This window comes from Telmatherina bonti (genome assembly GCF_933228915.1).
Source record: "Telmatherina bonti genome assembly, chromosome: 13".
In the NCBI taxonomy this organism is placed as follows: Eukaryota; Metazoa; Chordata; class Actinopteri; order Atheriniformes; family Telmatherinidae; genus Telmatherina; species Telmatherina bonti.
Genome location: NC_136611.1, coordinates 25,928,705 through 25,951,649, shown reverse-complemented (window position 1 = coordinate 25,951,649; position 22,945 = coordinate 25,928,705). Strand labels below are relative to the sequence as shown.

The following is a 22,945-nucleotide window of genomic DNA, read 5'->3' as shown; positions in this document are numbered from 1 at the left end:
AAAAAAAAAAGAGCTATTATGTTATTTGTCACAAGGCACAAATCTCAGCTGCAGTCCTTTGTCCCTGTAGTTTTAGCTGAAATGATCTCAGAGTGATATTCACTTTTACTATTTGCATCTCTTTCAGCAGCAGCACCTCTGGGCACTTGGTATCCCTTTGAGTTTTAATCTTCTCGTCTGCCTGCCTGCATCCTTGCGGCTGTTTCATTTAAGTTTTAATATGTGTATTTGACATTTTGTTCATTTAGGCCCAGCCCCCCCCCTCCTCTGTGCCTGTGCACCCCTCCTCCTCCTCCAACATTTAATTTAATTGACGTGCTGCTGCCTCGTGTTGTTTTGATTCTTAGCAGAGAGCAGAAGGTTAGTCCAGCCAGATATGCGCACTATGGAACCGTGTTCCATGCATTGTAGGCACGTGAGGAGGCGGATTTAGGGCGCGCGCTTTTGGTTGTTGCATTGAAGCAGGTGCGACTTGGCTTGAAGGCCATGTGAAATAACAAAAAAATCATTCCTGTATAAATATTTCAAATTGTAAGCAAATCATTCCTGTTAAGTTTCTTTGTCTAATTAGTTGCTGAGTATTTCCTACAATAACAATAATAATAATAATAATAATAATAATAATAATAATAATAATAATAATAGTAATAACATATTTTTTAAAAAACTGGAAATAAACAAAATAGGGCCAGTTCCAGACATCAGGTCCAGCTGGTTTAAATGTCAAGCCGTCTTGCCCCATGGTGTTCTTTGTTTGAGCAGCTTTCGGATCAGCTCTGCAGACCGTCGTCAGGAATGGCGCGTCTGCCATCTGCAGGACGCTGAAGGTAAAGCAAAAGCTTACGCTCGGGTTTGCACATACTAGATAACATATGATTGTTTATGGTGATGCAACTGCTCACTTAGGGTCTTATATTGTTAATATGCATATAAAGCTGGAGACCTGCTGGAAGAGCAATCCAATAATGTTGTGGAATAAAGTTGAAATCAATAACAAAGGTCGTCTATTAAGAATGCAGTTTTCATTGTGCAGAACACGAACATTTACACCACGCAATTTATCAGGCAACAAAGATATTTTCAACAACATATGAATAATAATTTTAGGGTTTTTAGGGAGCATTCATTGTATTTAGAACTTGATTTAGAACTTAATCAGCAAGACTGCAGTTTCAGGCCACTTTGTCATGGCTTTTAGTTTGTTTCCACACAACAAGGAGTGAGTCTTAAAGGAATTTATGGGATATGATGAGATCATTGTATGATGGTAATGGGGGGGGAGGACACTGTTCTGCAGCCAGAAAGAACACCACCAACAAGTGAAGTCATGCATGATCCCCGCTGGACTGATCATCTGTTATCCCACAGCCATCTGGGCGAGACCTCGGGCCTGCTTATGTCTTCAAGCAGCAGTGACATCAATATAAAACACAGATGAATAAAAAAAATAAAAAATCATCACATGATCCATCTGCCATCACCTGTAGAAAAAGGTTTGTGGAAATGCTTGTTTAAATTGAAAGTTAACATTACACCTAGTGTAAGGGAGGTATTACCCAACTAAGGGAGGTATTACCCAATAAAACACAGTATGTGGAGTTTTAACTCAAAACAAAGCCAAGCTTTTCATGTGTCTTATATCAGCCACTTGCCACACTGTCAAAAGATCCAATCTCTATATCTGGCCTATCTAGCCATTGGCTTATGCAACTAATTAACTTCACACACCAAAATTTGAATTTAAATTAACAATCGAGAGATATCATCAGGGGACACAAAGCACCCCACGAAGAAGTTTATGAGGGAAAAAAAAGAGGAGTATTAGAAAAGGCAATCGGTGAAGTAAGGAGGGCTTCTAAATGAGGGGATATCTCCAATTACAATCCACTGAAACACTTGTCAGCAGTAATGAAATGTTTGCTGAGAGCTTGCTATTTGTGGCTGCTAGATTGGATGCTGCTGCTCCACTGCCCCCACTAACAATTATATTCCATGCATATTATATTTCTTTTTGAATTTACCTTCTTGCTATTATGAAAACTGTCGAATATACAAGATTACCTACAACTGTCCAAGAAGTCACAGAGTAATAAAACTACACTGCGCAGCGGGTGAGATATTTAATTCCTGCAGAAACAATGCATCTGAAGAGCAACGAAGAAAAAAAAAAAGGGGGGGGGGGGGGGGGGATATCAGCGTCTTTTATTGTTTTTAAAGAATTACATAATGCATTAATCACAGTAAAGACAAACTGCCCCCATCCCATATCAGAGTTGTGCAAGCTTAGTTAAATTTAAAACTGGATGCAAGATGTAAAACTTTTTTTTCTTTTTCTTTTTGTCTGCTCAGCTTTTCAACTCAATTGTACAGGGAGCAGAGCGGTGAAGCTCTGAAGAACAGACCAGCTCTTTAACCTGTTCGTTTGCATACAATGAAGGCTAAAAACTAAGAGTTGCTGACACAATTGCATGTATTTCTGTGCAGTAACTTGCAGGATTCATCATTACATCAGGAAATCATTCGTCACCACCATGATTGGCTGTCTTGAGGATGAACTGACGCACAAGCCAGGCCGAACAATTTTATCAAATTTGTGCAGTATGTATTCCCAATTAAAGTGACATCACATAAACCAAATTAGTATAGATGTAACCTGCAACTTGATTTTCCAGTGCATGGTTTTCTCATCAAATTGATTACAGCGACTCTGCAAGGAAGTACACCACACGTACACAAACTTATTTGGATGCCATTGTAGACAGATTTAAAATTATCTGCAACGTTGTAGTTTAATGTGGCTTTTCATCAGTTTGAAAGAGTTAAAAGTGAGGTGCTTCACTTTGCCAGTCAAATATTATTATAATCACAGGTTACACATGAATGAAGAAGGCTAAAAGGAAGGGTAGGATAAAATCCACTGCTCCCTGTCACAAATCCAGGGAAAACACATCTGTTTTGTGCAAAATAAATCCAGTTCTGATATGCAAGTATCACAGACACTTAAAAAAAAAACCAAAAACAAAAAGCATTGCATCCTCTTGCAAGTTCAGTTGCTGGCCTGTGGAACACACTAATCCTATTCTACAGTCTATCATGATTAAGAATGTACAGACCATTCAGTGACTTCATGCAAGAGGAGGCAGAGGGTCAGCCAATCACACAAGGATCTCACACACACTCACCAGACAAAAAGAAATCACACTCACATACGACACCGGCCACTTTCGCATAAACTGCAAGTCAGTAACAAGTCAATAGTGTTGATTATTTGCTCTTCTACCCTACTGTGTATTGTGCTGTCAGGTCATTATTTGCAAAAAAAAAAAAAAAAAAAAGTAAAGGATGATCAAAAACAAAAAACAAAAACAAAAAAAAAACTATAATACATGTGGCACAAAATTTCAAGAAAATAAAAAGTTTCGTCATTTCTTTATAATCAAAGACATGCTTGAACTGTAAGAGGAAAGACACGATGACACTGGGATATCACAGCACGTCAAATTTGGAGGAAGAAAAGTAAGTGCACATAAATACGAGTCCCTTTCTTCAATTTGTAAGGAGGTAGAGAGCCTAAATAGTTTGCTAGTCTGCCTATGTTGATGCATGCGGCATCTCAGGTGCAACATTAAAACTGGTGCTGCTTTCCGCTAGCAAAAGCTTGTGTTAACCGGGGGGTGGTGAGACCACAAGCAGCATCACAGCAGGTCAACGTCCAACTTTTATTCCGATTCTCTCACTGGTTTGCAATTTTGAAGCGGTCCAAAAAATAATCCAGTTATCAGCTGACAGGCTCACTGGCTTCAGCTCTGAGGTAGGATCTAGATTACCAAAGGGAATTTTTGTTCCAACTCAGGTGCATTAAAGGGACTAAGTCATGACAATCAGAGGTGCGGTGATGCCCAAGTTCCAGCAACGAGAGTCGGACAAAAGGAAGTGGTTGGCTCACTAGTGTCTGTGGGGAAAGAAAGGAATAATGCCTATTTTACATTTTATTAAAATAAAGTGGGGGAAAAAACAAAAAGAAAAAAAAAAACCTTTACATATGGAGCGCCACCCATCAAAGGCACTATTTTCAATTTATCCCTAAATGCCACCATTGCTGTGTGAATGACCCTGTACATTGCCCAGCAACCGCACCAAAGGGCTACTCAATGCTAAGGTGCCTTTCTAACTCAAGAATTTCATCACTTTCCACAGACATCTAAATGGGCTTTCTTTTCTTTCCTTTTGTATTGGATAAAATATGAGAAATAAATACAAGGAGTTTATATAAATATGAGGGCCCTCATGTCCTAATTGATGCATGTTTGAGAATAAAATATTCCAACCAGGAATTAAGCTGCACAACTGTTTGATACATCAACCGTATAATAGCATTGTTAATTGTGAGTTAGTCTTAAGGTTTATTTAATTAAATCCCACCGGCTATGACTGTAAATCCCTGCGTCAAAATGCATTTAAACAGCATGTTACTAGAATTTCCCGGGAGCCCCCCTTCCCATTCACCTGGGTGAAAAACAAAAAGAAAAAAAAAAAAATCCGTGATCAAATCAAGGAAGTCTGGTCCCTTTATATAGGATTATCTTTTACATTGATTTAATGTCATATCGGTAACTGTGTATATATAAAATTCCTAAACCAGTCCCCGAAGAACCCAGCCCAAGAGACAAAAGGATAAAAGGAAATTTCAATCAGATTCAACGTTAATATGTTGTCTTTTTTTTTTGTCTTTTTTTTTTTTTTTTCTTCCCAAAGCCGCTTTTGTTCCACTACGGCTAAAACCTGGATTTGTCCACATACATACAGTAATATATACTTTGTAATCTTTCAACATCTCTGGCTATGTACAGTCTATACAAATAAAGAGCAGGCTGACGGCCAGGTTCTCTAAGCTGTGCAGAGGGAGCAGTTGGTTGGGAAGTCTCCCAGTCTCCCGTCTCCTTCCCCTGCAGTCTGCCCATACAGGTGGCTGTTCTGCTTCACTTGCGATCGTCGATGGTCTTAATGAATTCCACTGCCGCGGTGAACTGCATCCACCAATAGCACTCCTCCCCACTCAGTCGGCTGGCGTAGAAATTATTGATGTACTGAATGGTGGACAGCAGGCAGGGCGGGTTTGCCTGGAGGGGAGGAGATGGAGGGATGGGCCCACATTAGCCACTCAAAGAACCTCGTGCAATAGCATACAGATTATAATCAGAAATATGTAAATGTGTAAAATATCTCCACACAGGTTATCAGATAGTCTTTATGGTGCACTGCACCTACAGTCATTTTAGAAGAGGAATTTTAAGTGATTATTCTTAATCGTCACTGACAAGAAGTCAACAAGTGTTAAGTGCAAAATCCTTGCAAATGGAAAAGTTTACCAAATGACACCTAACTATTGAGTCAATGTCAGCAGGAGCAGTGGAAAGAAGACTTACCCTTATGAGAACAAAGACAAGCACCGGGACAAAGTCATCGGCTCCTGGCACGGAGTCTTCATTTGCTAGACTGAGAAGGTTCATGATGGTGGAGCACATGCGCAGTATGCACTGGACTTTGTCTCGCGGCGTCTTGTACGCGTTGATGGTTCTGATCTCAGCCTGAGCAGAGGGCCAGGGAGCTTCTTTCAGGTAAACCTACAAGCAGGAAAGAGGACAAACTAATTAACTTATGAAAGCCTGAATAGCAATGCAGAAGTTCAGCGTGGAGAGACGAGAAAACACGACGATACCTCTGGGATTTGAAGGGCTTTATGATTTGCCGTCACAACTTTTGAGAGCCGTTGGATATGTTCATGGAAGAGCCTGTGTGTGACAAAACAATTCAGCGCAGGATCACACACATTTCACATATGGACTGCAGTTTTTTTCCCCACCATCCATATCAAGTTACATTTTAATTTAATTTAGTATGAAGTCCCACTCAAATACTAACGAGCGGTCGTGTTATTTCAGCTCAGTTGCTGTTCTGGAGAAAATCGCACTTTCCGAAGCAAACCCAAAGTAAAATGAGCATCTAGAGCTAAACAGAGTTGATGCTTTTGTTTTGGTCTCCTTTGAAAGCAGATGTTGTAAATGTAGTGTATGTATATGTGTGTGCGCAGTGATGTGCACTGCAAAAACTCAGCCTTAAAAAACAAGAAAAAAAATATACAAAAATTTGGTAAATGTTGCTTAAAATAAGAGAAATCCTCTGCCAACAGAACAAGAAAATTTGGCTTGTCAAGACTTCCCAAAACAAGTAAAAAAAATACTCTTAAAACAGAAGGAATTCTCTGGCATAAAAAAAAAAGAGAATCTTACCTTTAAAAAAAAAAAAAAAAAAAAAAAGCATATGTGTACTCAATTAAAAACTTTTTAATCTTACTTAGATTTCAGTTTTTGCAGTGTGGGTGGGTGTCTGCATGCATCTGTTTGTCTGTGTGCAGGTGTGTGCGTGAGTTCAGTTGAGTGAGTGAGTTGTGTTAAGTGATCATGCAAACAGAACTACGCCCTCTCCAAGGCTCAGGGGCAGACCAAAGGAAGGCCTGAAGCCCCCAGCAACCAGCAGGGAGAAAATAACTAAATCCTCCTTACAATGATAAATTCAGTCCTCGCCTGTAAAGCGGTGTTTGGCCCTGTGGGTAACACAGCTACTCACTGGTCTCTGAGAATATCACCATCCTGATTGGGATAAAAGGCCAGTTTGAAGATGCGGTTCATAACGCTGCGCTCGATGGCCATCTGGGCATCCTGCAGCTGGTCCTCGCTTGCATACTGCCAAATGGCATCACGGGCCATGGCACCATACAAGTAGCGCAGAAAATCCTCCACTGCTGCCGTCTTGTCATCAGCTGCTGTGCACCCCTGGAACGCTGGAGGGGATCGCAGAAAAAGCAGATTTAACCCAATCATAGGATAAACAGTGCAACTTCCGTGAGATATTACCATTTCTTTCCAGTGTCATGCTGTGCTTAATGTCATGATTAGTATTACAGCATGTCACTGGGAAGTACATCAACTGTAAGACAAGTTGATGATTCCATATCAAATATAAACACCAGAACAAACACATTTAAAATTATGACTTGCAGAAAGCACTAAAGATTAAAGGACTAAAGGTCATAAAACTTAAAAGTCTGTTAGCATTTGGACACCTGGATGATGAAAATGTTAAAAAAAAAAACCTTTAATGAAGCCCAGCATCTTGGCCTCCATATGTTCAAGTAGTAACCGGACACAGACAGTGGTGAAGTAGCGGTTGGCGACCTCCTTGTCTCTTAGTACCCTCTGGAGGAGCCTCTCCAAATGGGCCTGAGAGGTCTGAAGGCCCTGGCGACACCTGGTTAGATAAGCTATGTATGGAGCCCGCTTTCTGAAGGAAAAAAAACACAAAAATATGCTTTTTATTATTTCTACAGTACAGGGAGCGGCTAAACACCCAAACTGTCTGAAACTGCGAGCATTGTGAGGTTACCTCGCGTCAGGTCGCTGCAGACGTATAGATTTACCTGTAATCCTCCGCAATAGCAGCCAGCAGCTTCCTGCAAGTGCGTGGGTCAAAGCGGCTGACGCAGCGTGTGGTCTCCTGGATCTGGGCCATCTGGTTCTTATCCTGAAGGTTGATGGCCTCGGCTAACTGGACCTTCAGGAAGCAGACGATCTCGTTGTCTGAGAGAAAGAGGACAGAAGAGACAGAAGTGAACAACGCCTCTCGCTGCTGTTGAATCTGCCACCTCCAGATAACAATGTGGCAGTGTAGCAACAAATTAGGAAACTTTAGGAATGAATGCACATCATATGATGTCACGTCACGGCTTGCTGTGCTGCTGTCGTTCAGGTTATGGCGATGATTCCAGGTGGAATGCGAGAAAAGTGCATTCCACGTCATTTTTTCTGACGTGTTCAAAAGTCACCATTCATTTATGAGGCAATATATGTGTAATTATTTAATAACATATTTGCAGGAAAGGGGTGTTTTCTCTAGATCTTGGCCCAAACTTTTAAAGGTGAATCAGACGTTGGAGGTTGTGCAGAATTGTTTCCTTGCTTAAGGACACTTTCAGCAGTTTGGATGCTCGCCAACAACAGGGCCGTGCACCTTGCTCCCTGTGGTGATGTCATACCATGGTACAGACATACTGGAGAAGTTGGAAAACTTCCTAAATGAAAAGGGTGCGAGTTTAAATGATCCATAATAAATAACACTGAAATGCATCAATACTGTAAAAAGTTAAAGTAAAAAAAAAAAAAAAAAAAAAAAAAGATTCTTCTCAGAAAAACTAAAAGATGCTTGAGGACTCCAACCTTCAGGGTCCATGTGATCAGGCAGTCCATTACGTGTGGTTGTCGGAGCCATAATGGGAAGAGCCACTGAGTCTGCAGAGCACAAGGCCAATCTTAACTTCTTCTTTGCATCACTGGAAAAAGAAGATTAAAAAAAAAAAAGAAATCAAATTAATAGCAAAGACAAGAGAGAGCCTGTTTTAAGAAAACTATAAGTAACTAATTATGAAGCGACTGCAGAGGATTTTTCAGTGTGCGACCTGAAAGAGAACTTGGAATCATGTTGCTGTGCCGTCTGGCTGGCCGAGTCTGGGAGGTCATCGGCGGAAATATTCTGCAGGTTATCTTCTCTTGGAGAATCATGCACATTGTCGTCAACACAAAGATCTGGAAAAGTACAAAAACACAACATGAAACTCAGGTCATATGTCTCCTGCATGCATATGCCATGTGGACATTCGCCAGTTTTTTCATTTTGATTCCCTCCTCCCACCTCCTGCTCCATCATAAGAGGCTCCTGCTGTGGCTCCATCACTTGGGCTGGTCCTCTTGATGTTCCTATACTTGTCCAGGATGTCCTCAGCTGCCTGGGTTTGGGTGTTCTGCCTGAGCATTGGGTCATCTAATTTAAAAAAAAAAAAAAACACACACACACATGAAACACGCTGCCTCACAATAAATCCATGATGAGGGACGAGTTCTAACAAGAGTTACAACAAACCTTGTGAGATTCGCTCCGGGGCAGTTTCATCTTTCTCCTGTTTGTCTCTTTTCCGAAATGCTGAGATCGGAGCTGTGGACGAGAAATTAGTGTTAACTGACGACGAGATGAAAAGACAAAACTTTTGCTAGCACCTGATGACGGACCCGGTTGGGAGTCATCTGCTGACAACCGCTTTGGTGAAGCTTTGCATTTTCTTATGAGTTGTACAAAATGAAAAGCCTTCCATACAGAATGAACCATCCAGTGTCAAAAAAGTTAGCAAAGGAGCAAAACAATAATAAAATGGCGAACTAAATCTTTGCTTTACAGCAGAATGTCAGAAATGTTCAGTGTAACTCAAAACGTTCGTCGTTGATGTAAGCAGTCCTACCGATGCTTCTCTGATTAACACAATGGTGCCGACAGGACAAACAAGTTACAGTTTGGCAACACATGGGAAACATCTGGTGAAGCATCGCTACACTGATATACTGTGTTACGCAAACAATGAGATGATATCGTAGCAAAACAATAACAGTAAAATAAAAACAGAAGGGTGTAGCGCAGGTGCATGGATGGAGAGTGTGAGATCGGGGGGGAACTCAGGCACCATGTCACATCACAGATCTACAGCTCTAAGGTGGCATCTACAAAGCAGCATGGCGCGCAACTGCTGGCTCCAGCAGTAAAGCCAGCTCAGCGACGACAGCGTTACCTGGGACATCACTCTCAGCCGTCCAATACAGCACTGTGAGGAACACAACAGACAGTAGGGCTGTGACGACATGCTTTTGTCCTGATTCGATTCCGATTTTTTTGGGTGCCGATTTGATTTAAATTGCGATTCTCACAGATCTTCGATATTGCTGATTTTTGTAGATTAAAAACAAAAAAAAAAAATGGATAAAACTCTTATGAGCATTGTTTTTCTTGATTTCAGTGAGGAAAAAAACAACACAGTAGCCAGACCATCATTCTGCTGCCCATGAAGACAAGTAAAGAGATCAATAAAAATAATAAAAATAAAAAATAAAAAAATTATTATGGATCAATCTTTTTTGAAAAAAGAAAATTTTTGTTAAAAAAAATTTTTGAATTGTGAAGCAAAAAATCCTGATTTTTTTTTTAAATTAAAAAATATATAAAAATAAAAATAAAAATAATAATAATAATAAAAATAAATTTAAAAAAAATAAAAACAAAAATTTCCGATTTTTGATTTTTCAATCCAATTTTCCCACCCCAAACAGACATGGTTGGCACACGCTGCTGCTCTGCTCGACAACAGGTTGTACCTTCTCATGCAGAGCAACAGCACAAACACAACAAACTCTACAGTGGTTTTAAGGGAGGCTTCCCAACTCTCAGCTCATCGTGTGCATACAGTTCATACAACTTTTTTGTTTACAAAACAAATTTTGTATCAATAAGTGAACGCAGTTTTTCCATGCTAGCACAGCTCATTATTTCCCAGACAGATGTATGAGGGACTGTTGTAGAGTAGAACTGCAACAAGAGATGTGTCATCTATCAGTGCTGATGACAGAGAGGTCTATCTAATGACCATTAGCCGCAGGCTGACAGCGCTGCTGGGAGGGCTACAGCCATGCAATCTACACGGTGAAGCTTCTCTTATGACTGATTAGCTTTGAAAAGTCCAAATAAACCCGCAGCTTGTGAGAGAAAAAGAAGTGGACACGACTGGAGAAACTTTGAACAACAAGAAACATCATTTTCCAAATGGAACTCCATCAGCAGCGGAGTGGACCTCATGAATCATCGTTCTCCTTCTCACATTATAAAGCGCTTTTGTTCTGCAGTTCAAAGAGCAGTATTTTCACTCAGTAGTGATTAAGAAGAACTTTGTTCCTCCGCAGCAGAAATGGGTGGACGCTCCAATCGGAAGAATCCCTTTTTAAATGAAGACGAGCTCATTTCTCATTTTAGAAAAGACGACCGAGTGATTTTTTTCTTACGTTTGGGAATAGCTGGCACAAAACGCTTCTTCCACCACGGCCTGTTGCGATCAGACTTCTCATCATCGCTGTCTTTCCTGTCTTCCACCTTTCAATGACAAAAATTAAGAGAAGAAAAAATGAACGTGAGTAAGTGCTTTATTAAAACAAAAGAAAAAAACTATAAAGTTATCAAGAACACAACTTTATATAAGCAGAGTACACTTATCACTTGTTACCTCTCCTTTCAGAGAGTCCTTGCTGGGTGATGAGGATGGTCCTGAGGCGAAAGCCCCGGCAGGGTCGCGCTCTTCCATCGCCACCCGCCTGTTCAGGCCGGGGTCACTTGTGGGCCGGCGGCCTGGGCACACGATGTCAGAGCTGCGGCTGCGGACAAGCCTGTCAGGGAAGGAGTGGCGCTGCTTGGTGAGCTCAAGCTCCGCCTGGGCCAAGCAGTGAGGCGTGAAAAGAGAGTGGCGGTTCTCCTGCCCCAGGGAACTGGCTTCAGGAATAGGAGGATCAGGAGGAGGGTGTGGGGGCCTGGGATAGTGCACTTTGGGCCTAACTATTGTCCCAGTGGAGGAGCCTGAGGCAAAAATTAGAATAAGGAAATGTCTACAATTACTGTTTAATAAAACTAGAAAACACTCCAGCACCTTTTTGCACTGTTAGTTTATGTTGAGTCACTTTCCAGCTCACTGAGTTTTCGCTTTGATATTTTCAAAATTGCTTCCAAATCCTAGGATCAACATTAAGAAAATTTCCGAAGAAGGCTGTTTTAGACCAAGACATCTCCCCTTTATGTTTAAAAGAGCCTAATAATAAGTGGAAAAAAAAGCCTCCAATGTGGATGATAGAGCTAAAGAGAGATGTTGGTGGGAGACGAGCACTAGGTGTAGGTAGGCCACCTGTTCCAAGGGTAGACTCTCTCCTGAAAAGCTTCCAATGGCAGCCTTGTGCCATGAGCACAGTGGGACAAGGGGACAGTGCCAAAGAGCCTGGGGTGAGGTCTCTAAACCTGTCATCCCTTCACCTTGCCACAGGCACGCAGCCACTACCATTCCTCTGTTAGACATTTACTTCCACCACAAACAACAAGCAGAGGTAGGATCAGAGACTATTAAGAATCATTTAAGATAGTAAATGAGGCCGAATGGCGCGACATCTTACTTGCACTTCTAATGAAATGTCCTGTAATTGGAGCAACGGCTTACAGAAAATGATTTTGGTTAATTTCACACAGCTCAAGCTGTTCAGTGACTCCATGGCAGTAGGGCAGGAGTGTAATGATACTCAATTCTTGCTCTTATTGGCTGTAAAACATTTTGAGACTGCAAATTACCTTCACCAGAGGAGAGGGGATCAAACATAGCCAGCAAGGAATCAGCCTGTGAGGGTGGAGATGTCAGATTGTGGGCTCCTGCAAAGACACGGAAGAATCAGGAAGAGCGTTTACAAAACAGACTACAGATTAATAGTTAAAGAAATTTCATTCTGATGTTCAAACCTGACTTATGAGTCAAAAAGAGAGAGAAGAAATTATTAAAGAATGCAACAATCACAATTTAAAGTGGAAAAAAAAGTGTTTTCGTTTTTTGGCAGGTGTAGAAGTGACAGTGATAGATTGCTCTGGTTTGTCCAGATTATACCAAACACCTGGGTGATGGCTTAGCCAGCCTTGTGGGAATGTGACTCTTTCCTACCGTGGCTTGACTCCTCCCCATCTGGACTGGTCACAGAGTCCTTCCCTCCGAAATCTGAGCTGCACTCTGATCGCAGGTCTTCGATCTTGTTGGGGATGTCTTCTGAGGTTGCACTGATACCTGTAGCACCCAAACACAAAAAAAGTCCAGTTGTGCTGACACTCAGGACAAAAGTATCTCAATATCACCTCTGCAGTGAAATGTTTTAGCTTGGTGGCCAATCCCCTCTGCATCTACAACGGCTGCAAAACAAAAGAGGATATTTTTCTCTTTAGACTATGCTGTATGGTCTCTCTCAAATGGGAACCCACTGGGAACTTTAAATTGGTGGCGTAAGCTCCCATGGGTTAAGGGAAAGACACAGGTAAGAATGATCATCAGAAGCAGACTATCCATCGGCTGGTTCCTGTGGGATTTCTCCCGTGAGCTGAGCTCGGAATGTCACCGCTGGCTTCTTAATCTAGGATACTACTTCATGCACGTCAACGAAGCATGTCTGCCTGAGCCCACGGACAAGACAACCGGCATTAACCTCTGTGTCGTACAGAAAAATTCACTCCGATCCTATTATTCAGATTAACAACCCTCCCAGCAACAAACATGACCGTTCCACACAAGGAGAGTGAGAAACGGTTTGTTTTGGGGATTTTTTTTTTTTTTTTTTTTTTAAAAGCCTAAATGCAACATCGTACCTTACCTAATGACTTTACAAAAGCGTAAAAGAACTTAAGAGTCAACCACAAAAACAGACTTGATCGTTCCAGGAGGAGAAAAAAGTCGGGTAATGCAGGGATGAAGCTGTTAGATTTCTACCTGAAACGACGCTGAGGCCTGGGGTACTGGGTCTCGAGCTGACCTCTCTGACCTCTGTGTCGTCAGAGGTGCTGCCAACTCCTGAGCAGCTCTCCAGCTCCTGCAGACGCTCCTCCTGCTTCAAGTCTGGAGCTTCTGCGGATGAACGACACAAAACACAAAGAATTTAAAAAATGACACTTTAACCAAAAAGTCTGCCAATAATTCGTCCTCTTCTCGCCTGAGGCGTGGACAAAAGCAAACTTTAAAAAAACCACTGGTATCGCTGCGGCTTTGTCCAAATGATGGTCCCTCTCCAATTCCACCACCACCTTCCATTATGATTATTGGGAAACCATGTGTGCACATATGCAAGAAATATATCAACGCGTACATTTTCTTCTAACTGCCAATCCAAACAATAAAGCTACCGCGTCCAATTCTTTGGCTACCCCACGGAGCAGTTGGGTCAAACCCAGAGGCTTCATTCTAACAGCAGAGCTCATTTGCATGCTCGTTAGTAATAATGTGTTGGTGAAGTGCTCTTCAGAGTGTAGTTTTCTGCTGCCTGGCCATGAAACAAGCACTCTACTTGAAGCAAGCTTGCGATCACACCATTATTGAGGCAAACAGGGGCACCAAAACAGAACAAAAGGCAATCATGCATGTCATTTCTGCACCACACATATTGAAACAGTGCATTACTGCAATTAACACAGGCCCAAGTTTCAAAGCAACACTTAGCACAGTTAATAAAGCTCTCTATTGATTTTTTACAAAACACTGGTTTTTCAAACTGGTGAGTCAAGCACAGAGTTTCTACTTGATATAAGGCTTGGTCTGTATGTTCACTTTGCAACAGCAGACAACACAGAATGTGCATTTTGCATTTAAAACAGAAACACAACTGATAAAACATACCCCGGGTGATTAGTGACATAAAATTGAACTCAAACCAACACCATGTTAAGACTTGCCAGATAAAAAAAGAAAAGAAAAAAAGAAAAGAAAAAAAAAACCAGCACTGTGTGAGCTGAGTGTAAACCGAAGACAGCTGCTGTCCTTGTGCTTCCCTCCCCGCTGTTCTGGTACAGGTGCAAACACACCTGGTGGTCTCTCTCTAAGGAAACTCTTAGCTGCTTTTTACTGGCACGGGCAGATCTGCCCTGAAAGACATGCGGGTGCACACAAATATGATGACAGATGCGTGTGCACAGTTTCGGTATGGAATGCAGCGTATGTGCACCTGGTGTTCCCTCCCCCCACTATAGCGAAAACACATAAATATGCACACGTGTACAATCAAACACGCATCTGAGGCCGTCAGGTAGATGGAAAGCAATAATCAAGACAATAGCCAAAGCAGAGGGTGTGTGCAGAAGCAGAATAGAGCTGTTGGCCCACCTGAGTCACTGGGAAGAACCTCCACGCTCCAGGCTTCACTTGTGGTCTCAGAGATAGTGGAGCCATAGGGGTCAAGCAGAACTGAACCCGAGCCAGGGAGACACAGCAGGCTGCCAAGCATGTTCTCTGCAGCTGCCCCTGTGGATGTAAAAGAAGACAGAGGGTTAACCTTCCCGAGCATCATTAGCCTTTTTCTCTTTGGAAATTAAACTAATTGGAAAGTCAGACCAGTAAGGAGTTGCAGTTGCAAACTTCCTGCATGCATATTTACATTTAATCCTCAATCCCACTGGAATGTCACTTTAAATAATCATTCGTTTTCATGATCAACTATTCCATCACGTACGTTTCTTAATATACTAATTATATATTTAGTCTCACAAAAAAGGATGAGCACATCTTGGCATCTTTTATTCTATTTTAATGGCTAATTTTCTATGAGAGCAAAAACACAAATGGCATATGAGAACCCCAAACTGGTTCTCTTTTAGCTTGATGAATGACTGGAAAGACTGGTTGTTTCTATATTCACATCATGGTTTATAATGCATTTCACTGCCCCTTAATTAACAAATTAACTGTTCCATCACTTTGTGCCTTCGAGTGTGACTTTCAAACTGCACAGCGTTATAGTCTGAGATAAGCAAAAATATGACCCACTGAGACCTGTGAAGGGGTTCAGACTCAGAGACAGCTCAGCGAACCACAGGCACATACACCACTGTGCCAGAGGCCACAGGTTAATGGTAACATCTCATCCTGCACTGGCCTCCAGGGCCATGACTTTGAGCTGTTGATTAAGCCTAGCATAATTCACGACCAAATTACTGCTTTGTCCACCTTTCCACAAAGTCCTCGCTGCCGTGTCCTTCCATCTCCACCTGGGAAAGTGCGGCTTAACAAGGCGGAAGAATGCGGAGAAGGAGGGGGCTGAGCGAGCAGGTGTGAGTGGGAGTCACTTTCCAAGGCCCGTGACCAAAAAGTCAACCTGTGGTAGCTTCACTCCCTACTACGTAATGCTTCCACTTCATGGCACACACACACAAACACACACGCATGCCAGCACCCAGACAACAGTGTGTGCCGCTGCTGGCGGGAGAAGGGCTCTCATTGGCAGTGGGAGAGCTCCATCCCGCTGTCCATGTTTACAGTCTTCAAGGTAGGGGCGCAGAGTACTTGTCTTTCAGGTGGATGATTAAATGAGTGGCACAACAAGAAGTGAAACAATTAGAATTTCTGCCTCATTATCATGGTAATCTTATCAGTGGGATAATGAGGTATTAATGGATATTTAATGTGCATCTCATAACCCAATCCCTTGGAGAAAACACATAAGGAAATCGCTGTAAATTCACTTAATGATGGAAAAGTCCCCCAACGCCATAATCCGAAGAATGAAAAATGGTCCATGCAAATGAGAAGGAACCAAGGTCAATAAGACTGCAGGGACTGAGTGAATGTCAGAGAGAGAGAGCGAGCTAAGCAGGGTGAGGAATGTCAACAAAAAGACTGAAGCCAAGGAGACAGGCAGGGTCTGAATGACATGCAGACTCAAGATATTCTGTCTACCACTGCTTCCACAGTAAATGAACCTGTTAGGTTTCCCACCAGCATTTCACTATAATAGTGTGGGTCAAACAAAGCACAGAGACTCAACCTCGACTTAATCTAGGGATGGTTTTATTATATCTGACCAAAATATATGAAGCTTCTGATTTATGTGAAAATTATACCATGTATGTAGGGAAGTGTTGCAATTTGGTAAAAAGGGTAAACAAAACAAATAAAGACTGTAATTACTAGGAAATTGGGATTTTTTTCTTCACAATTTTAAAATCAAATTTTTTTTTTGTTTAAAAAAAAAAAATCGATTATTCTTTTCAAATAAATAAAATTACTGCACTATACAAATTTTTGTCATTTTTACTGTTTTTATTGAACTTTTTACTTGTCTCCTTGGGCATTATAGCAGCAGAATGATGGTCTGGATACTGTGTTGTTTTTTTACAGATTGAAATGAAGAAAAAAATGACGAGCAAAAAGAAACATTTTCTACTTTTGTTTTTTGTTTTTAATCTACAACAATCAGCAATATTGGAGAATTGTGAGAAACGCAATTTAAATCAAATCGGCACCCAAAAAATCAGATTCGAAAGCATATCATCACAGCCCTAGTAATATACATTTAAAAAAAGAAGCGATCGACAATATTATAAAGAATATAGTTTGCCAAAAGGAATCTACTTTTTAAATTTGTTTTAAAACCTTAAAATTTACAGATATTAACTGAAAGTAATGGAAATTTTTTGACTAGAAAAACAAGGCCCCAATAACACTGGTTAGTTTTAAGAACTAAATTGAGCAAAATGTATCAACAGAAGGGATTATAAGCAGAATATTATGAAATAATATCAAAGTTGAACTTTCTTGATCTTGGGAGCTAAAGTCTTTGGTTGGGATCGAACAGCCATAAATAAAATCTGAATCTAGCCAACTACTTTTTTTGGTTGTTTACTTTGGCAGCATGTTAAAGGACTATTGTCTGTTAAGATGCATATAAATCCATTTTCAGTCATTGAAATTGCAAGCATATAAATACTCATAATACTCTGTCTTGTGTAATATTGAAGCAGGAAGTTGCATAACAGCCTTTAAACTCTATTTGAACTTTTCATACTTACAAACATAAAACGCTCACTGTTTCCAACATTTCCATACAGGCCAAAATATTACTTTCAGCACAACAGAAAAAAAGTGTGCAGATTTATGCAAGTCTTATACAGATGTGCTCCATTTCTAAGCATATTCAAACAAGGCCCTTTGATGCCATTTCGCCCTAATACCATAAGGTGATGACATTTCCCTAAATCTTGAGTCCTACAGATTAATAGTAAACGCACATAATCAATTTTCTCACTAAATGAAAGTCTACATATTTATATCACCAAACTGTGCCACACCTGCTATTTCCTGCAGCCGATCTTCATCCATATTTGGGTCAAAGTCACTGCCAAGCACGTCAGTGCTCCAGGTTTCACTGACTGTCTCAGAAATGTCACGGTCATCCGTCAGACCCATCATGTCTCTGATCTCAAACTTGCGCAGTTTGTCATCCAGGTTGTCCTGTGTGGTGGCTGAAGGAGATACACGATTCCAAAGTTAGACTGAACCCGCTCATTATTCATCAATGAAGTTTCATGACTTTCATTTGTTTCTATCTGAAACCGGTTTAGAGGCTTCGGAAAACACATTTTAGCAACGTGCGTAAACAGACACATACCCTGCTCATGCTCTAAAAGCTGCAGGGCTTCCACCCCATTGCTTCCCGAGGGTCCAGCTCCCAGTTCAGACACAGACTCCCCCTCCAGGTCCAGAGATGACACCGAGTTGGAACGGTTTGACGGACCTGATGTTAAAAGAATAAATCATGAGAAAAGCAATCAGGTCATTTGGTGAGCTGAAGAGAACCAGGCCTTAAACCGAAATTAATCAATTCTTTAAAACTTTTTTTTTTTATGCTTATATAGACTTTTTTTAGATTACAAATACATACGGAGACAAACACATTACGCTAAATCAGTGTTCCTCATTGCGCGGCTCGCGAGCCGGATGCGGTTCACTGACCCCTGACTTGCGGCTTTTGAAGCAGCCACTGGCTTTCTGAAAATGTTATCTAAACAAATCATAATGATCCTCAACGGCGCAGTTCTCTCCACAAACAAGAGCTGCAGACTGCTTGCAAAACTTTGCTGTTGTAACGGCCCTAACTGACCCTGTCAGAGTTGCCAGTTCTGGCTTATTTCAGCTGCACTGAACTCCACCAAAGAGCTGCTCCACCGGTAGCTCCTTATATATTGAAAAAGAAACACCCACATTGCAGAAGTATTACTGTATTTTCACCATATATTGCTGCATAAGAATGCCGTTACTCCATGCAATATTTAGGATAACAACTCCTTGCTAAAAAGCTGAATGTTACTGATTTGGCAACATAGCAGGATACGTAGCGTGTTTTTTTGGTTTTTTTTGTTTGAAAACTTGGGTCTCCTCTTGTCTTAGTATATTGAGTGCAGCTCTTGTTGAATTAACAGTGAGGATCACTGTGTTAAATCAAAGTTAAAAACATCACTTTTCATAAAAGAAAGAGAAAAACTTGGTAAAAGCTTGTTATCTGCAGTGTTTTAGCTTTCTGTGCCATCAGGTTGCAGACTGACCCTCTGAGATTCCTTCCAAGTTGTCACTGCAGAGCGAGAAGCGCAGCGTTTTGTCTGGTTTACCATGCAGCTTTGTATCATCAGCACTGCCATCCCCCTGGGCGCCATCAGCCATCTGCAAGTTCAAAACCTACAGTGCAGAAGAGAAAAGAAGAGCCCGCATATTAAAGGAAATATCATTTATGTTTGGCAGGAATCTGTTTTTTCACATGAGACATTCTTGCCTTGGGTACTACCTCATATTAAGACAAAAGGATCAAGGAGTTAGTTTTGCATTAGAAAGATGTAAAATCAACACACACTGTAAAAAAGCATGACGTATACTATTAGAGGTTTTACTCCCCTTCAGTGACAGGAAATAATATTAGACTGAATTTATCACATCATCATCTCTCTGCAAATGAGAACATTAATTCAAGTCACATTACCTCATTCTCTGACATCATCCCAGGGACAGTCTGAGGACCAGTTCCGAGAGAAATTACCAGCACCTCCTCTGGCATCAGCTCCTGCAAGGACTCTTGGGAGCTGGCCTCTGCCTCCCCCTCCTGGGCTATGTTGGAACGGCTGCGGCTCCGAGCAGCTGCTGGGGGGTTGGAGGGGATAAGAATTATTTTCGGACTATTACGCTGACCAATAATACAATATTATGCTTAAAGCTTAATTTTGTACAGGCTTCAAGCTAAAGAAGAAAAAAAGAAGACTCACTTAACACGTCATACCAATTTGTTGCTTTTATCTCTTATTCATAATTAATAAGAATTACATTAAGAGTTACTTTATAGGCTGTTTAGTGTTTAATGATAAATAATTCATTGGAACTGAGCTGAAGCTCAGTGACTTAGTGAGTTTAGAGAAAGACTTCAAACCCCTTCATCTTTAAGGTAGCAACACACTGGTAGGACATTTAGGATGGGTTTTTCTCAATTCTAGATGGTAAACAGCTGTTAGTTGAAAATAAAATCTATACCTTAAATTTAATCTTCAACTACGCACAACAGCTCACTGCTTACAGTCAGGACACACAACAGCACAGATGAGTTTTCTCATGTATTTCTACAGCAGCAGGCATCATATTATCTGATCGGAATGTGCATATTTGAAGCGCCACATATAACTTGCTTATAACTGGGAAACACCTGGCTGGTTAAAACAGTAGAGTAGAGCAGCGCCACACCACGTTGTTGTTGCTAGAGATAATTATTACTTTCAGAAAGCTCCCATGAAAATGTCTTTAGATTCTTCAATTCCATAGGACGAATGTATTCACCAAAACCATGAATACTAGTCTGGACTGTTTAATCTATATTCTTCAATAATAACATATCAGTGATGATATGGTCAGGTGATCTAAGGCTGCAGTTTCTGCTAATCCATCTCTAAATCCTTCTAGTATCAGTATAGTTAAACTTCCCTCTTGTTTCTAACAGATGAGTAGATCAATGGCTATATGAAGACCAGTGCACAGGATAGTAGGGTTAGACACCTTTTTAATGGTAACACAAAAATTGCACTAGAGGCCTTTACACACCAGGGCCGATGCACATAAATGTCACAAAATTGCAAATAATGCAATTCCTTCTTCAGTTTCTTAACTGCTCCGTCCAATAAAGGAAGTTGGAGTCGATCCCAGCAATCATGTTAATAAATAATGAAAATTCAAAGACAAACTTGCAAGGTGGCAAGGTGGATTCCACATCAAGCAGTGGCAACAGTGTGCTGATGCTACAAAAGAACTGGTTCTGTACTGGGATCAGCCGATTGTAGAACAGAGAGTAGATCTTGGGGAGTTTCACTGTGTAAGCTGGACCCTGGCGGCTTCAGGACAGACTTTAGGAAGTCCGTGGGACAGTGCGGGGCTCTGCTTTAGCAGCTAGCTCATTGCTTTAAGAAGCAGAGAAAAAAAAAAAGAAAGATTTTTTTGGCCATGGTGTTACAAAGTTGGAATAAAATAGCAGCAACAAAGTGACACCTGCATAGCTGGCAACTGGTAGTTTATCAGTCAACATCCCTTCTCTGATTGGTCAATTACATACATGTTGGATTCTAATATTAAGAATTATTTACTTGTAAAAGAATTGTTTAAAAAAAAAAAAAAAAAAAAAAAAAACTACCATAGTCCCTAATTTTCCATTGATTCTATAAAAAAATAAAAAAAAATAAAAACATTACCATACGAATTATTTGGAGGAATTGGGTGTGTAAAGGCCTTGTCAGAGTACTGTTATATCAACTGTGCCAAATTCAAGTATGAGTGATATTTTTTTAAACTACAAGCACATTCTTGTTTTCCTTCTTTGATAATATACATGAGAACTGGTTTGCTGTTTAAACTTATTCATTTTCACATCCAAACGCCCAGTTTTGCATTCTGCACAAGAAAGGCTACAACTGGACCAGTTCAAACTTTAATAATACCCATCCCTGTTTACCAGAAGAGGGAGCGAACACAACAGAAAACTATATTCCCACTCTACCTGATAATGAATAGCCAAATTCTGCTGAACGAGGAAGCAAAAAGAAAAAGTGGAAAACAAAATGAGCTGAAACAATGTCTTAGCTCTTATGAGCAGCAAAGGCATCGTGGAAAGCAAAGCAGGCATGGTGAGAACACGTGGACAGCAGCAGTGCTACGTAACAGAAAGCATGGTTACTGTGCAGCTCAGAGAACGCAATAATGCTTGATGGGTGTTATCCAACACGTGTAGCTGGGTGAGACCACAAACACAAGGGTTAAGCTCTCTCCTGCTCAAAAATAACTGACAGGCTACCCACCAAAAGGGGTTACTAATGGAATGTGAGCAGACAGAGTGGTGGCTGTGGGGTCCCAGGATGTTATAGCGGCTAAATGTTGTCCTGGTCATTCATTGGCAGCACAAGAGGAAAGGAGAAGGACAAGGTAGGGAAGTTGGAGAAAGAATAAACAATGTCATATAATCAAACAAAACAACCACAAGTGGCTGATTTCTAATTAAAGGAGTGTTGCCATGGTACCATTTGTCTTGAAAAGGCTAATGGAGGCAATCTATGAATTTTTTACATTAATTCCAATTAAATATAGTTCATTTATATTTGAAACTTTAATTGACTGTCATTTCTGTAACTGAGCTTCAACCCAGGCAATGCTAATTATCTCTGTAACAAGCTGAGAAGTAGCTCATTAGCATCCAGTAAAATGCCGACTTTCACCAGCTCTGCCTGTTGGTTGCATTCCTCATTAGGTTAAATATTAAACTTGTTCTTTTAGAAAATAAATAAAAAATATACTTTTATATTTTAGGGTTTTTTTTCAACTCATGGTATTTCCGTAGAAATGTTTTAATGAAAATATGTTTCAGTTATGAAGAACTGACAGGAGGCGTCGTCGTATCAAGCGATTCAGTAAATGATATCTAATAACTAAGCAGACGGAGGCTTAAAAGAAATGGAGATTGGTACCTAAGGGTAGTCTGTTCTTCTTGTTAGCAGGAGTAGTAGCTGGGGAAAGCTGGGGGGTGTTGGAAGGGGTGAGCTCCAGACTGTTGCTCTTCACGGTTCGAGACTGGGGCACATTGGCCAGCAGGGTCTCCAGTGCCATGTGCTCCTCCTCTCGAAGGTGATCCCCGGCCATCACATTCCGAACAAAGTCCACCTAAGCAACAAAGTTTTCGGGATCATTTAAACACACCAATCTTTGGACTAAGGTCCAAATTTAAACTATGGTCTTTGATAACTTTGTACATTTTTTTTTAAAACTTTGAGAGTTACAAAAAAAAAAAAGCATTTCAGCTTCTGAAAGTGCTTGCATAAACAACAAAACGTTTTTTTACACACATCCTGTCAGGTCAAGCTAAGCCCATCAAGCTGATGCATGAACCTTTCCTCTGAACATGTTTCTGCTGTGTTTGCAACTTATTTGCCTGCAACCATAATCACAGTCCAG

At 40.9% G+C, this 22,945-nt stretch overlaps 1 protein-coding gene across 5 annotated transcripts in view; it reads right to left on the bottom strand.

The window, feature by feature from the left end:
* Positions 1-2,230: 2,230 nt before the first annotated feature.
* Positions 2,231-22,945, bottom strand: part of gapvd1 (GTPase activating protein and VPS9 domains 1) — a 30,275-nt gene continuing 9,560 nt past the window's right edge. Inside the window, exons 7-28 of one of the 5 annotated variants that reach the window (XM_079250797.1) lie at positions 22,462-22,654; positions 21,799-21,879; positions 19,452-19,609; positions 19,024-19,153; positions 18,090-18,215; positions 17,770-17,943; positions 14,810-14,947; positions 13,427-13,561; positions 12,614-12,733; positions 12,253-12,330; positions 11,150-11,496; positions 10,932-11,019; positions 8,974-9,045; positions 8,746-8,874; positions 8,513-8,639; positions 8,274-8,386; positions 7,478-7,637; positions 7,154-7,341; positions 6,628-6,841; positions 5,720-5,792; positions 5,427-5,624; positions 2,231-5,120 (exon numbers count right to left, since the gene is read on the bottom strand). In XM_079250797.1, coding sequence (XP_079106923.1) covers positions 4,980-5,120; positions 5,427-5,624; positions 5,720-5,792; positions 6,628-6,841; positions 7,154-7,341; positions 7,478-7,637; positions 8,274-8,386; positions 8,513-8,639; positions 8,746-8,874; positions 8,974-9,045; positions 10,932-11,019; positions 11,150-11,496; positions 12,253-12,330; positions 12,614-12,733; positions 13,427-13,561; positions 14,810-14,947; positions 17,770-17,943; positions 18,090-18,215; positions 19,024-19,153; positions 19,452-19,609; positions 21,799-21,879; positions 22,462-22,654 — 3,183 coding nt within the window. In that variant the 3' untranslated portion in view covers positions 2,231-4,979. Of the gene's footprint in view, positions 5,121-5,426; positions 5,625-5,719; positions 5,793-6,627; positions 6,842-7,153; positions 7,342-7,477; positions 7,638-7,944; positions 8,129-8,273; positions 8,387-8,512; positions 8,640-8,745; positions 8,875-8,973; positions 9,046-10,931; positions 11,020-11,149; positions 11,497-12,252; positions 12,331-12,613; positions 12,734-13,426; positions 13,562-14,809; positions 14,948-17,769; positions 17,944-18,089; positions 18,216-19,023; positions 19,154-19,451; positions 19,610-21,798; positions 21,880-22,461; positions 22,655-22,945 lie in introns of those variants that run through there. The other 4 variants (XM_079250798.1, XM_079250799.1, XM_079250801.1 and 1 more) reach the window with 4 other exon arrangements.